Raw genomic sequence first — 13,430 nt, forward strand, 5'->3', positions numbered from 1 at the left:
TATCACATACTTGAAACTTAACTTGGGACTGCTTAGAACAATTACAGTGAACATTTACTAGCCGATTGTAATTTTTTTTTTTTCTGGTGGTTGTAAACAGTGGGCCATTTTAGAAAAAGAAAATAATGAGGAAACCAATATAGAAAACAGATATAGATCTGACTGCTCTAGTTGAAGGGGAACGAAAGGTGGGCCTTCAGCACCCAAGGAGCTCAATTTGGAAATGCATTAGCTCTGCAGACATCAAGGCTGCGGCTGCAGGAGCTGCCCAGGGAATACAAGCAAAGGGCTGCCATGGTCTTATTTGCTTTGGTGGTGCCTTTAGCAGCAGCGTGAGGAAACCAGGAAGGGAGCATAATAAACACAGCTCAGGACCCGCTGAATGAGCGGTGGCTATGGGACAGTTAGGTGGAAACGTCTAGCAGGCAGTGGAAAGATGGCATGAACTCACCCGAGGAAAATACATCGGTGAGAAGCATAAAAGCCCAAGGGTGGGGCTTCCCTGATGGTGCAGTGATTGAGAGTCCGCCTGCCGATGCAGGGGACATGGGTTCGTGCCCTGGTGCAGGAAGATCCCGCATGCCGTGGAGCAGCTAGGCCCGTGAGCCATGGCCGCTGAGCCTGCGCATCCGGAGCCTGTGCTCCGCAACGGGAGAGGCCACAGCAGTGAGAGGCCCATGTACCACACACACACAAAAAAAAAGCCCAAGGGTGCACAAGCTAACCCTTGTGCTCGAGAGGAATGACTGGGCTTATCCACTCCCAATGGCACCCTCCCAAGCCTGGGTGTTTGTAGTAGATCACCAAACCCTGAGCCGAAGGGACACAGGATTGTGGAATCTCGGGCACATGCCCTAAAATGCCACCCAGGCAGCTGGAGAAGCAGGTACTCCAAGGGGGCTGAACGTCTGGGCAGAGTCAGTGTGCAGTGCGGATTTTGGAAAGCCCTACAGATGACTTCTGAGCATCAAACACCTCTTCTGCTCATGAGTTCAGTTCTGCTTCTGTCCTGTACCAACAAAGGGGCAGCCAGGACTTGTTCGCAGAGAGCCGGCCTGAGCCACAGGGACTCCTGACTCTGGGAGGGCTGGACGGGGAGGGCGCCTGAGGGTCTTCTGGCCACGCCCACCTTTTAGAAACGGGAAACTGAGGACCATTATGAACATTGTAAACGTGAATGTCACCCTCATAAAAATAAGCCCTCCAGGTGACCGTCAGAACATATACTGAAGAAGGGTTAGAGGGGGAGGGTGTGCCCCTCTCACTCTCCCATCCAACATCTGACTACGTAACCTTGTAACACACAATACGTGTAGAATTATATTACCAGATGAGAAATTACACTTGTAATTGTATAAGGCACAATGCGTAACTGTTTCTTTCCTTGAGCTCGCCTTATATTTTAATACTACTCATAATGAAGGTGGGTCTACAGTTTCAACTTAAGAAAAATGAAGTGTCTCAGAAGCTTTGCAAAGAGATCTCATTCTGGATGAATCTTTTTAAGAGAACTACTTTGGACATATCGCAGTTTGCTTTTCAAGGGAAGCGTCATCCAGTCCATTAGGCTGCTGTGCCCTGCTCATAGGCACAGCTCTCTGCACCTTAGGTGATGTAGATTCTTTGCTGCAAGATCACAGAAGCAGGCTTACTTTGGAAAAGCGTGCCCATCAGGAATATAATTTTTCTATTGTGTATTGTAGTCCAATTAAAAGGTTTTGAAGAGCCTTAGAATTGCTAGCTTTACGTGTATAATGTACGCATAAGTCAGTTCTGAAACCTTCACTTTGAGGATAAATTGACTGGCTTCAAAAAACATAGTAACTGGCCATGAAAGAACACCTGCCCAAAGAGTGTGGGGAAGTGGGAGAAGCAGGGAGTAGACATTAGAAGCAGCTCTAGACCCAGACGTAGCATGGAGGAGCCCTGGGCCTGTGGCCATTGCATTTGGTGTGAGATTCACTTTCTGTGTCACCTGTACTTGGGAATCTGTGCTGCCCACGTCAGAGGTTCGGTATGGGGCACGTGAGGTAAAGAATGTGAACAGGTATTGAAAACCAGAAAGCCCTACAGGTGTTTAAGCCATTGTGATGTAAGGTGGTGTGGATACTGATGTCAAGGCTTGGAATTTCTAGAGAGGAATGGAGACTAGAGAATTCTAGAGAAAGCGGGGTGTTGGTTGATGGCATGAGCTTGTTTTTCAGATTCAGAAGATAATTGTTTTATTCTGTGGAGAATTAAGGAGACCTCGCAGGCATAGTTTCTGGCCCTGCAAACCCAGAGACGGAGTGGAGCGGATGCTGAGAGGGGCCCAGAGGGGTCAGGGAGCGGCCGCCCCGGAAGCAGACTCACTAGCATTCAAGCCCTTGCTTAGAGTGGAGCTTGTTTTAGAGTTTCACAACTTAGCAAGTTACAGCTGGAGAACTACTGAGGACCACCCATGTACAAGACTGTTTTCCTGAGGATGTGCAAATTGGAACTTATATTACTCATTTTATCATAATGATGCAGAGCCCTAATCCAGCAACTAAATTCCAGAAAGCTCAAAGACCTCAGTGCTGGGGCTCTAATTCTGAGTCTGATAAAGACAGAGAGCTCTGGGAGGGGCTGGAGGAGACAAGGGAAGGTAATTCTCCTGCCTCCTTAGAATTTACTCTTCATTTGATGACCCTCCTGGGAATTGTAGGGTTTCCTTCTGCACCACAACAGGCTGATTTACTTTTTAAAATAATCTCATTTCTATTCACATTCTTATATCTCCTTTCAAAAATTATTTATATCACAAACTAAACCTTTTCTCCCTCACTTTCTTAGAAATAGCAACTATTTCTCTTCGCTTCCTGTAAAAAGCTTTCCCCCCACCCCTTTTCTCAACAGCTTCATCTTTGTTTCTAATCAGCATATCTACCTCATGGTATAAGTTGCTTCAAAATGCATCTCCCATGCATGCTTGTCTCTCCTCCCAGAAGCACAGAATTTCCCCAACATTGGAAACAGGAGTTAAAAGCAAACGGTAAACAACCCTAGAAAATGAGAGGAAACAGAAATATATTAAGTTGCCCTTTTGAGGAGCTGAAGGAACCTTAGTTGGCCGTTAGTCAAGCCCCCTCATTTGATGCCCAAAGAGACTCGGCACTGTGCCGGGTAGTGGCAAAGCCAGGGCAGAGGCAAATGAGAGCATGCGGGTGGGGTAGGGGGTATGGTCCAAGGTTATGTTAAATTGTAGTGTAAAGGTTACAACGATTCTACATTTACTAATTGGTTTTGCATTGAAAATTTTTAGATTTTTTAACAAAAGGAGCTAGAAGCTGCAGAATCTTAATTTATGGGACACTGGCAAGGACTCAAGACCAGAAGAATCCCTACGGGTGTTAATAAAACAGAGTTGCTTTACATTTAATTTTACATCTCAAAGGTGTCTCGGAGCTTATTTAATCCAACTTTTTACATGTAAAGAAACTAAGTCCCCGTGTAGAAGAGATGTATTAATACTTCAAGGCCACAGAGTTAGTTAATATGATTTCTTGATTTTGTTGCACCATAAAATTAAACAGATAGAAATCATTTTCAGAAAAGGAGCAAAGATATGTTGGGGCAGGGGGGACATAAGAAACCTTCCCTGATACATCCATTTGCCCCACATAACCCCCAAGCCACACAGTCTCAATAAATAGTGTTTGGCAAGCAGGTTTGTCCAATCTGTATGTCTCCATAAGAAGTTCGCTTCTTTTTTTTTTTTTTTTTGTGGTACGCGGGCCTGTCACTGCTGTGGCCTCTCCCGTTGCGTAGCACAGGCTCTGGACGCGCAGGCTCAGCGGCCACGGCTCACGGGCCTAGACGCTCCGCGGCATGTGCCACAAACCCGTGTCCCCTGCATCGGCAGGCGGACTCTCAACCACTGCGCCACCAGGGAAGCCCAAGCTCGCTTCTTCTGATGTTCACTTTGCTGAGAATTAGGCCATCTTTTCACAGGTTAGATTACTTCTTGATTGAGGGTGGGCACCCAGACACGAGCTAGGTCTTCTCCACATCCCCCAGTGGGTAGATGCCCTGAACCAGAAGAAGCCCAAGGGGCCACCAACACAACTGCCAGTCCCGGTGTGGCCATGGTCCACTCTTGTTCCCATTCCTGCTGTTGTGCTGTGCCTGGAGCTGCGGGTGCCCAAGTGTGCTTCCCCAGGAGGGAGGGGCCAGGTCCTCAGGGCCCACCTGGCACAGTGACCAGCAGGGAACTGGCACAGGAGGCGGGAACAGGTGGTGGTTAAGAGTACAGGTTAGGGGGCTTCCCTGGTGGCGCAGTGGTTGGGAGTCTGCCTGCTAATGCAGGGGACATGGGTTCGAGCCCTGGTCTGGGAAGATCCCACATGCCGCGGAGCGACTGGGCCCGTGAGCCACAACTACTGAGCCTGCGCGTCTGGAGCCTGTGCTCTGCAACAAGAGAGGTTGCAACAGTGAGAGGCCCGAGCACCGCGATGAAGAGTGGCCCCCGCTCGCTGCAACTAGAGAAAGCCCTCGCACAGAAATGAAGACCCAACACAGCGAAAATAAATAAATAAATTAATTAATTAATTAATTTTTAAAAAAAGAGTACATGTTAACACCTGGGCTCCAATGCCAAATCCTCTGTCTGCACGTTCCTCTTCTGTAAAATGGGCATAATAACATCAACCTCACAAGTTTTCGTGAGAATTAAGTGATGCAATTCATGTGAAATACTTAGCACAGTGCCTGGCACATAGCAAGGACTCAATAAAGTTTGGTTAAAAGTGAGAAAAGGAGTGGAGTTAGCAGGTGAGGTTGCTCTCCAGAAATCATTAAACACAGTGGCAACGCTATAATTAGATTTTACCAAAAGATCTAGAACAGCATGAATTATTTAGTGTCTAAGAATATGGTCCTCTGATACTTGAGCTAGTTTCATATTTAAATGTTCCTATTACATAACTTTTTCAATTACGTGGGAACCATAAAGGCCACGTAATAACACACGTACCACTATATCTCAACATTCATCATTCTAAAGAGGCAAAAGAGACCTCATGAGGCAACATTTTTCTAATTTTGGAGGTAAAAAAGTCCTAGGTTTAAAGAAAAAGTAATTTTCCCCTTCATGCCTTTAAAAACATTTACCTTAATTTAAATGTAATTAACATTTATATGAGAAGTTTCACATAGCAGTTTTCACAGGATTCTCGAGACACCCTTGCAGAGAGGAGATGCAGGCCACAGAGCCCAGGACCACTGTATGGAAAACTCAGAATTGCTTGGCCAGAGGATATGATTTTATTTATCTCTTGAGGGCCTGACTTCTGGGAGATTTCAAATGCTTAACATTTTCAAATGCTTTTATTCCTTTTCTGGCAACCTTCAAACACAACTTTTACAAATACGTTTCCATTAGTATTTCCCTTAATATTTCAGTGGATTTTTCTCTCCCTGCCCAATTTTAATACGTCTCCATTTCTACTTATTTTTAAGGCCTCTTTTTCATACTCCATCTCTCCAGGAAGTCAAATCTTCCTTTAATCAGAGGAGTGGCCTAATCCCTCAGCTCAGCACCTGCGGTACCTCACCTGGCTCAGTGGCACCCTCGTCTGAAAAGTGTGGGGATAGCACCTACCTCATGGGGCTGTGGTCAAGGATAAATGAGATAACGATGGAAGAGGCACTCAGTGAATGGTAGCGTTAATCATCATTGATAATATTCTTTTCATTAGTATTTAGAGTTTGGGGTTAACAAAATAGGATCATAACTCCTTCGCCTAAACTGTGTTCCCACTGGCCATCTTAATGGAACCTTCTTTCCCCGCTTAGGATCTGGTGACTTTGAAGTTGCCTGGAATTCCCCCTGACTCGAATTCCACCTGAAGCCTCTCCCAATGGCACCCTATGGAGCTTTCAATAAAACCACCTCTGCTTCCCACCATTAGCAAGACAGGCCAGAGGCTGCTTCTCCGTGAGCTGATTCACACTAACAGATGTCCCATCAGCTCTTTCAGCCTCTATCCGCATCTTCCAACCCTCAACCTTCTCTGCACATATTCAAATTTCATGGAGCCCTGCCCTTTCCTGTAGTTGGCATGCCTGACATCTCATCTTTTCATCAGCATTTTCCAGTCTCTCCACCCGGCAGCCAGGAGCAGGGATCACTCGGAAAACTACCCAAGGCAATTAATGGCATTTTTTCCTTTGCTTAGTGTATCTTTTCGAGTGTGTGCTACCTGCCAGGCACTTAGGTGCCAGGGCTATTAGGTGACTGGAGATGATTCCTCACCGCAAGGCCTCACCTGGGGAAGGAGAGGAAAATAAGTCCATAAGCCATGCCAGGGCAGCGCGATGCTAACTGGGGTGAGGGCAGGGCACCCCAGCTGGCGAACTCAGACCTCTCATTATTTTAGAGAAATTTCTAGGTTATCACCCCCAATCCCCGCCCCCCATGTTCCATTCCCTTCCCCCGAGGCTCTGTCCCTCCGCTTAGCACAGCTGAGCACAGATACCCAACAGCCTGGTGTACGGAACGGCTCCTCATTTGATTAAAGGAACCCTCCAGAGAGGCTGCAGTGTAGAAACCACTCCTTTCTGGCAGGATCCAGACTTCAGAGTTGAGGGATTTAGCAGCAAGTCCGAGGCGGTTTTTTAAAGAACCGCCGTCACACACACTCCTCTCGCACCCCCTGTTGCATAGGACACCCTCCAGTTTTTCCACACGGAACATACGCAGTCTGCCCTCCCGTAACAGTTGTTTGAAGCATCTCAGATGGTGCGGCTGCATGCGGCCACGTTGCCAGCTGTAGCCCGGCTCCAGGTGTTCTCCCTCCGGCCAGTCACTGCCTCACTCAGTCCCAGGGAGCCACCCGTGTGCCCGCTGGCACCCGGCGCTTGTCTGCTGTCCCTCCTGGAAACAGTAACACAGGCTTCCCTGTTCGCAGCGGCCTCGACGGCTCCCGAATGGAGCCAGTGAGGGCCGGGCGAGCGCCCCTCGCCCCGATTCTCTCCTCGACCCATCGGGGAGGGTGCTGTGTGCTGCCAGCATCGTCAGAGAACAGACTGGTTTTCTCGCTAAATTCGGTTTTCCTCTGTTAGAGGCTCATCCTTTGGGTCTGAGGAATATTCTGGATTGTGAAAATAGTGCCGTCGCCAACGAGACAGGGAATTGCTGGAGGCCGTGGAGGGTTCGTTACGCCGCTGTTTCTCTTCTTAGTGGTCCCAGCGCTTGATACAGCGCGGGGCTTACGGGGACGCTCACCCCGGCTGGCGGGGCGTTTGGTGGGCGAGAGTTCTGGAAGCCGCTAGAACCGGACCGGCCTGGCTGCCGTTAGCCGTGCGGCCCTGGGCAACGTGCTTGCTCACGGGACATCCTCGTGGTAGCATGAGGGTTTATTCAGTCCTTGACAAACATTTATTAAAGGCTTAGTGGAGCTGGCAGGTAAAAGCAAGTAAAAATAAATCAGATTATTTTCGAGAAGGTGGATGAAGGCGGCGGCGGCCATTTGGGCATCATCAGTGTAGAGTTGGCATTTGAACCCCGGGGGGGGAGAAGATTATTGGGTGAGAGAGAGAGAGAGAGTCCGCAGAGAAGAGGCGCAGACCCAGCCCGGGTGCAGTCCCTCTCCCGCCCCGACACCCCGGAAGTCAGGGAGGAGGGAGGAGGGTACCGGGGTCCGGGAGGCGGCCCTGGGCTCTGAGCTCCCTTCTTCCACAGAGATGCGCACCCAGCTCTCAGGCTCATTTACCAACGCGTGTACAACAGTCACAAAGGAGAGCGTGAAAACCGTTACATGGAAGCATTTCTCCGCAAGCCTACATTGTTAGTGGGAATTTCGTCAGCCAAGAAAAAGTTTTCAGTAAGACAAATTTCCCAATGGAAACTGCTTCCAGCTCAGGGCTGCCAGAGAGCCAGGTGTTCGCACCCATTCTGAGACGGCACTAGTTTTCTCCGAAGCCCCCCCAGACCCCGTGCCCAAGGGTCTCATGTGCCCCATCTGTTGCTTTCATTCCTTAGCAGCTCAGGAAAGCAGTTATCTCAGCTTAGCTAATAGTAAACTTTCTAAGCTAAAAATACAGCTACCACCTGCCCCCATAGAAATGATTACCGGAAGCCATAAAGACCTTGGTACTTGGCCTGGGGGGAATCCGCAGTGTTAATTCTGCCTCCCAAGCCCTGATGTCTCCTCTGCTGGTGGGCGAGTCTCACTTTAATTAGGAGGCTCAGTCCGCCACGTGCTTGGCATCTGGAGATCAGCTTTCACAGCTGGAACCAGAGGTGCCAACCTAACCTGGGCTTCCCCAGCCTCCACTTGTCATTCTCACTTTCCACAGGCGTGTGTTAAGAAGAAAAGAGGTTTCTCGACAGCCTCAAAGTCTTTGGAAAATTCCGCTGATTCTGATTTCTTTTTTATTTTTGCCTGTTTCATATAGACCTCTCCATTATACAGCCTGTGTAGATCAGTGACTTGGGGAAATGAGGTTGTTTTTGCGCAGGGATTAACTTTTCCAGCTGTGTGGGGTTGGTAACACATGTTAACGTGTCACTCACACAGACACACCAATGGGAGTTGCTTTCCTTTGAATGTCAGCATCTTATAGGCCATCAGGTTGTCACCAGGGTGCTGAGCTCTGAAATTTCTCTCTGGCTGTCCTCTGCTCAGACTGGCTGCTGCCTGTTGATGTCATTTGCAGACAACGGTGGATCTTACAGTTCCTCTGCCACCACTGTCTCCAGGCATCCTCGTGCCCTTTTCAAGAAATAAGCTTGCACTAGACATAAAATATGAGATGAGTGGTGTGTGATAGGTGACCAGAAAGAAAGGAAACACTGCCTTGCATAACTTTATGATGTTTTGTTTACAGAGTCACACCTCACAGAGGCCTCTCTGTGTGTTTTCAAAGCACATGTAGACAGAGAAGATGTGAAAATTGGGTAAAAGCTAAGCTTGGATAAGAGCCCAAGTGAAAAAGGGTGGCATTTTCCTCCCCGACCTGCGGCAGGCAGTCTGCTATGAGTGGGTGTGTTAGAACGACAGTCTCGATAGGCCTTCTGAATAGATCAGCTGAAGAGTAGAGAAGCACTTAGCTATTGCTTGCAAGGGGAAGAACAAATGTCCTGCAGACTTTGTGTGAAATCCCCAAGGTGAGACGACACAGGTTTGGGATAACAGTATAAAAATGCCCAAAGCCAGTGCTCAGTCATTTACCAAGTGCTCAAGGCAGCCTGTGCGTTGGGAAGACAAGATCAGCCCAGAGAAAGACCTGGCCTCAATGCTAGTTCCACTGCCTCTGAGCTGTATGGCCCCTGCAGGCAGTCTCCCTTCTAGGCCTCAGTTTGCTCATCTGTAAAATAGGGCAGCAGCAGCATTTTCCTCATAGGAATGTTTCAGGGCCAAATGTATTGATGTACCTGACATCTCTTGACAAACCTTAAAGCACCACGTACTGCTTTTTTTTAAAATACTTTCCCAGATGGTATTTAGCCCCACAAGACTCTATACAGTATCCTTGTCTTACAGGTAAGGAAGCTGAGAATTGTGAACTAAAAGATCAGGTGTATTACATTATTTGAAGATCATAGATCATTTTTAAAATGCTATCAATTCTACGACTATTGAAATAGCAGAGACATTTTTTAGAAAACGACTATAACTGGGATGGGAGAACAAGGGATTGTCCCTCTGTCCTGTCCCAGGCCCCTAGTGGCCTCTGTCTTGGCCACTTACCATGAAAGATGGTCAATCAGTACCACACACCCATGAAAGACTGAGCCCCAGCCCAGACCAGCCCAGCCCAGCCCAGCCCAGCAATTACCATCAAGAGTGTTGGTACCATCTTAAGGGAAGATTGTTCTGTGAACCAAAGAGCTTTCTTGTACAAAAGAGGGAAATCTTTGCTTTTCTATTGTAATGAGAATAGAATGCACACGTTTTGTTTTTTCAAAACAGCTAAACTCTGTTGAAAGAATAATTATGTTCTTGAAATGTCTTAACGGTAAGCATTTCTCTGAGTGGTGAATTTGGAAGTACGTACATACAATGATACCATTTTGTTATATTATTAGAGTATTGGGGGGGAGCTCCCTCAAGTAAAAAGACGTTTTATTAATTGATTTCCATTTTCTTTTTTCTGCCTCTCATTTCAGAACGATTTGATCACCACTGTCCCTGGGTAGGCAACTGTGTGGGGAAAAGAAACTACAGATTTTTTTATATGTTTATTTTATCTCTGTCTTTTCTGACAGTCTTTATATTTGCATTCGTTATCACCCACGTCATTCTTCGTAAGTATGCTGGCGAAATCAGATTACGTATGTAACCATTTGCCTGACTTTAGTTTTCTGATTTAATTTTGATTTAATATTTTGGTCATTCCGGGCTCTCTCTTTCTTCTCTCTCCCCTTCTCCCTAGCCCCCTCCTCGCTTCCAGCCTCCCTTTTGTTTCTCACCTCCCCCCCAGCCTTGTCACCCTGCCTCTCTCCCTCCCACCCCCCATCCCCATCCTTCCCACAGCAGTTGCCAGGGGCACCCCTGGATCAGACTCTTTCACTTACAAGACCTTCTCCTTGATACATGGTCCCTATTCCACCCTCGTGACTTCACTTTCTCTTATGCTAATGGATCCCCAGGAAAAATTACTCCCATGTTTTCACAAAGGATAATGTGCTGTAATGATACCCATTGAACAACAGAGCTTTTTTTTTTTTAATATGATATCTACTTAAGCAGGAATAGTCACCCTCCCTAAAAAAAAAAAAAATAGGGATAAAGACTGAGCTTTCTTACACACATATCTATAAATGTTAAAGATGTATGTTTGATAAGATGTTTAATTACCTGCCAGAACATTGGCAAGCTACCCCTGGCATATGAAGGAAGCGACTTTATTAAAAATGAAGTGTGGATATACATGACTTTAATATATATTTGCCTAAGCAAATGGCATTTTTCATTACCCTTCCTAAGGTCATAATTTTGAATTTCTTCCATTTCCTGGCCTCTCACTTTCCTGTAATAGGGAGTGATGAGAAGGAAGCCACTTGGCTTTGACCTATAAACGTGAGCCTTAAACTTCCATTACGGTTCCATTAGCAACGTTAAAGACCAGCGTGGCCTCTGTCCACATTCCTGAAGTACACCCACCCATTAGCGAGTACAGAGCCTCTCTCTGGAGTGTTTCCGGAAGTATCTGGACACACACCTCACTTGCTTCCCTGCAGCAGTGCTGAAACCACAGTGTGCTAAGGCTGAACTTGGACACGCGCATTCTCCCTGCTGCTCTCTTGGTGGGGTTTGTACGGGGGCTGGGGGAAGCGGACGGTATGGAAAGTTTAACAGTAGTTCTTTTTAAGTATTGGTCCATTTTGGACATGAATGACCTATCCCAAATTTTCTTAGGCATTTAAAATCCTAGTTCCCATTCTTTCTGACTGAAATCCTTTGATCTGAACGTGACACAAATTTGTAATACATGATTGAGAGCCATAACTTGGTGGGATGGGAAGAAGAGGATTAACGTTGATCAGAGACCCCTTCCACACCACCTGGGAAGGATGCCGCAGCGCCCTGCCGAGGCACCTGTTCTATTTTCAGAGTCTCAAGATGGCAAAAGTGTAACTAGGGTCCTATGTATGTGTTAATAGACAGTAGAAGCAATTGCTTACACAGCTAGAGAAGACAGAAGTACTGATATTCCAGCATATTCATGGCACTGAAAAATAGTCTTTAACATCCTTTAGCGACTTCAAAATGCCTGTCTATCTATCTGTCTATAGTCACATTCATTTTTGGCCTTGCCCCTACGTTCCGGATATCAAGCAGTTTTCACCTGCTCAGCCTCGCACATAAGCTCTGAGAACACAAACACACGCGCACACACGCACACGCACACGCAGAGGCACACACAGCGACGCCTGCCACCACAGTGGCATTTTCATCTCCTCTAAAGTTTTACTCACCCTGGTTTCGGCAAAATGGAGCTTTTGCTGTAGTTTATGCTGAGGTACTGGTAATCCGGTCTTCCACAAAGAAAGCATTCTGAACTTACCTGCCTGCAAGTGACCCGACTGTTTCGGACAGAAGCAGATGAAGGTTTTCCTCTCCCCTGCTTCTGCATCCTCACTACAGCCCCCACTGAACAAGCCTGCCTGACCCCCGATTTGCTCTCGGGAAGGGCAAGAGGTTTTACGAGGCTCCGTGATCCCCCTAAGATTCTGGAAGCCTTGGCAAAGGCAGAGAGCAGCGGGGGGACTGTCCCCTGAGTCCTCCCTGCTGGGAAGTGGGCTCTGAGAGGGGACACAGGACAGCGAGGGGTGGCCGGGGAGGAAGCCCAGGGTCACAGAGATTGCTGGGAAGGTGACATCTGGAAGCAGAGTCTGGGAAAGCGATGCAATTTGGGTTCAGTAGGGAAAGAGAAATCATTTCTTTTCGTCCCTCCTTTTGCTTCAAGATTGTGTTTGCTCTAAGATCTGTCCACGTGCTGGCTTCACCCTCCTGGCCTAGCAGGGATGGAAGAGAACACCTTTCCTCGTTAGCTCTCCCACTGGTTGGCATCCTAGCAAACGGCACATCCTCGTGCTCCCGCGGTGGCCAGTGGGCACAGAGGGGATGGGAGCTCGAGGAAGAACTGGAGCAGTCCCAGCCTTAGCCTCCCAGTAGCCAGCCTGGCCTCCAGTTACACAGAGGAGTCTGGGGCCCTGCCTCTCTCTCCCACATTGCAGCCTCGCCAGCAGACAAGGCCACGGAATGCTCTAGAACCGGTCCCATGGCATCCGTCCTCCCCGCTTATCTCACAGCCGCCCCAGGGCCAGATTATGTCCCCAAAACACATGGACCCAGCCTCGCCACCCCAAGGTGGGACCACCAAGAGCTCCTCCATGGGGGCTTTTCTTTTTAAAAAGCATTTAACACCAATACATAAAATAAAAATCGCTTCTTGTCAGATGCATCTTTACTCAGGCCCCTGAAGAAATGTTTTCTTGTGCAGACAGTTCGTATTAATATGTCTCAAACCCAGAAGGAATCAGTCATAAACTTCAGCTTTGTGAGTTTGTTTACTCTGGGATGCAGAGAAAGACATCTTTTATGCATAGCCTAGTTTACAAGATGCCCAGGGTCAAAAGTTAACAAACTTTAGGAAAACAGTGTTTCATAAAAGAAGAGGAAAAAATAGCATACAGTATTCTGTTTTCCCATTCAAATCAGGAAAACAAAGGAGTAATCAGAACTATAATTTACGGGAAAGTATGCAGGCATCCATCTGCTTTTATTGAAGAAATATCCTGCAGATGTCGGGTCTGCTTATGAATCTGCCACTTTCTAGTTGAATAACTTCAGTGGAATCTCAATCTCTGATCAGTGCACTGGGTTCTACAGAACCACAAAATGTAATTATTTAATTGCTCTTTAGACACCTATTATTTTTATGTAGATGAGAGAGCTTTC

The 13,430-nt window shown here is 47.3% G+C and overlaps 1 protein-coding gene across 4 annotated transcripts in view; it reads left to right on the forward strand.

The window, feature by feature from the left end:
- Window positions 1-13,430, forward strand: part of ZDHHC14 (zinc finger DHHC-type palmitoyltransferase 14) — a 276,877-nt gene that overhangs the window by 226,622 nt on the left and 36,825 nt on the right. For all 4 annotated transcript variants that reach the window (XM_060283944.2, XM_060283943.2, XM_030853070.3 and 1 more), the window contains exon 4: window positions 10,133-10,270. In XM_060283944.2, the coding sequence (XP_060139927.1) occupies window positions 10,133-10,270 (138 nt within the window). The remainder of the gene's footprint in view (window positions 1-10,132; window positions 10,271-13,430) is intronic.

This window comes from Globicephala melas, chromosome 14, assembly GCF_963455315.2.
Source record: "Globicephala melas chromosome 14, mGloMel1.2, whole genome shotgun sequence".
In the NCBI taxonomy this organism is placed as follows: Eukaryota; Metazoa; Chordata; class Mammalia; order Artiodactyla; family Delphinidae; genus Globicephala; species Globicephala melas.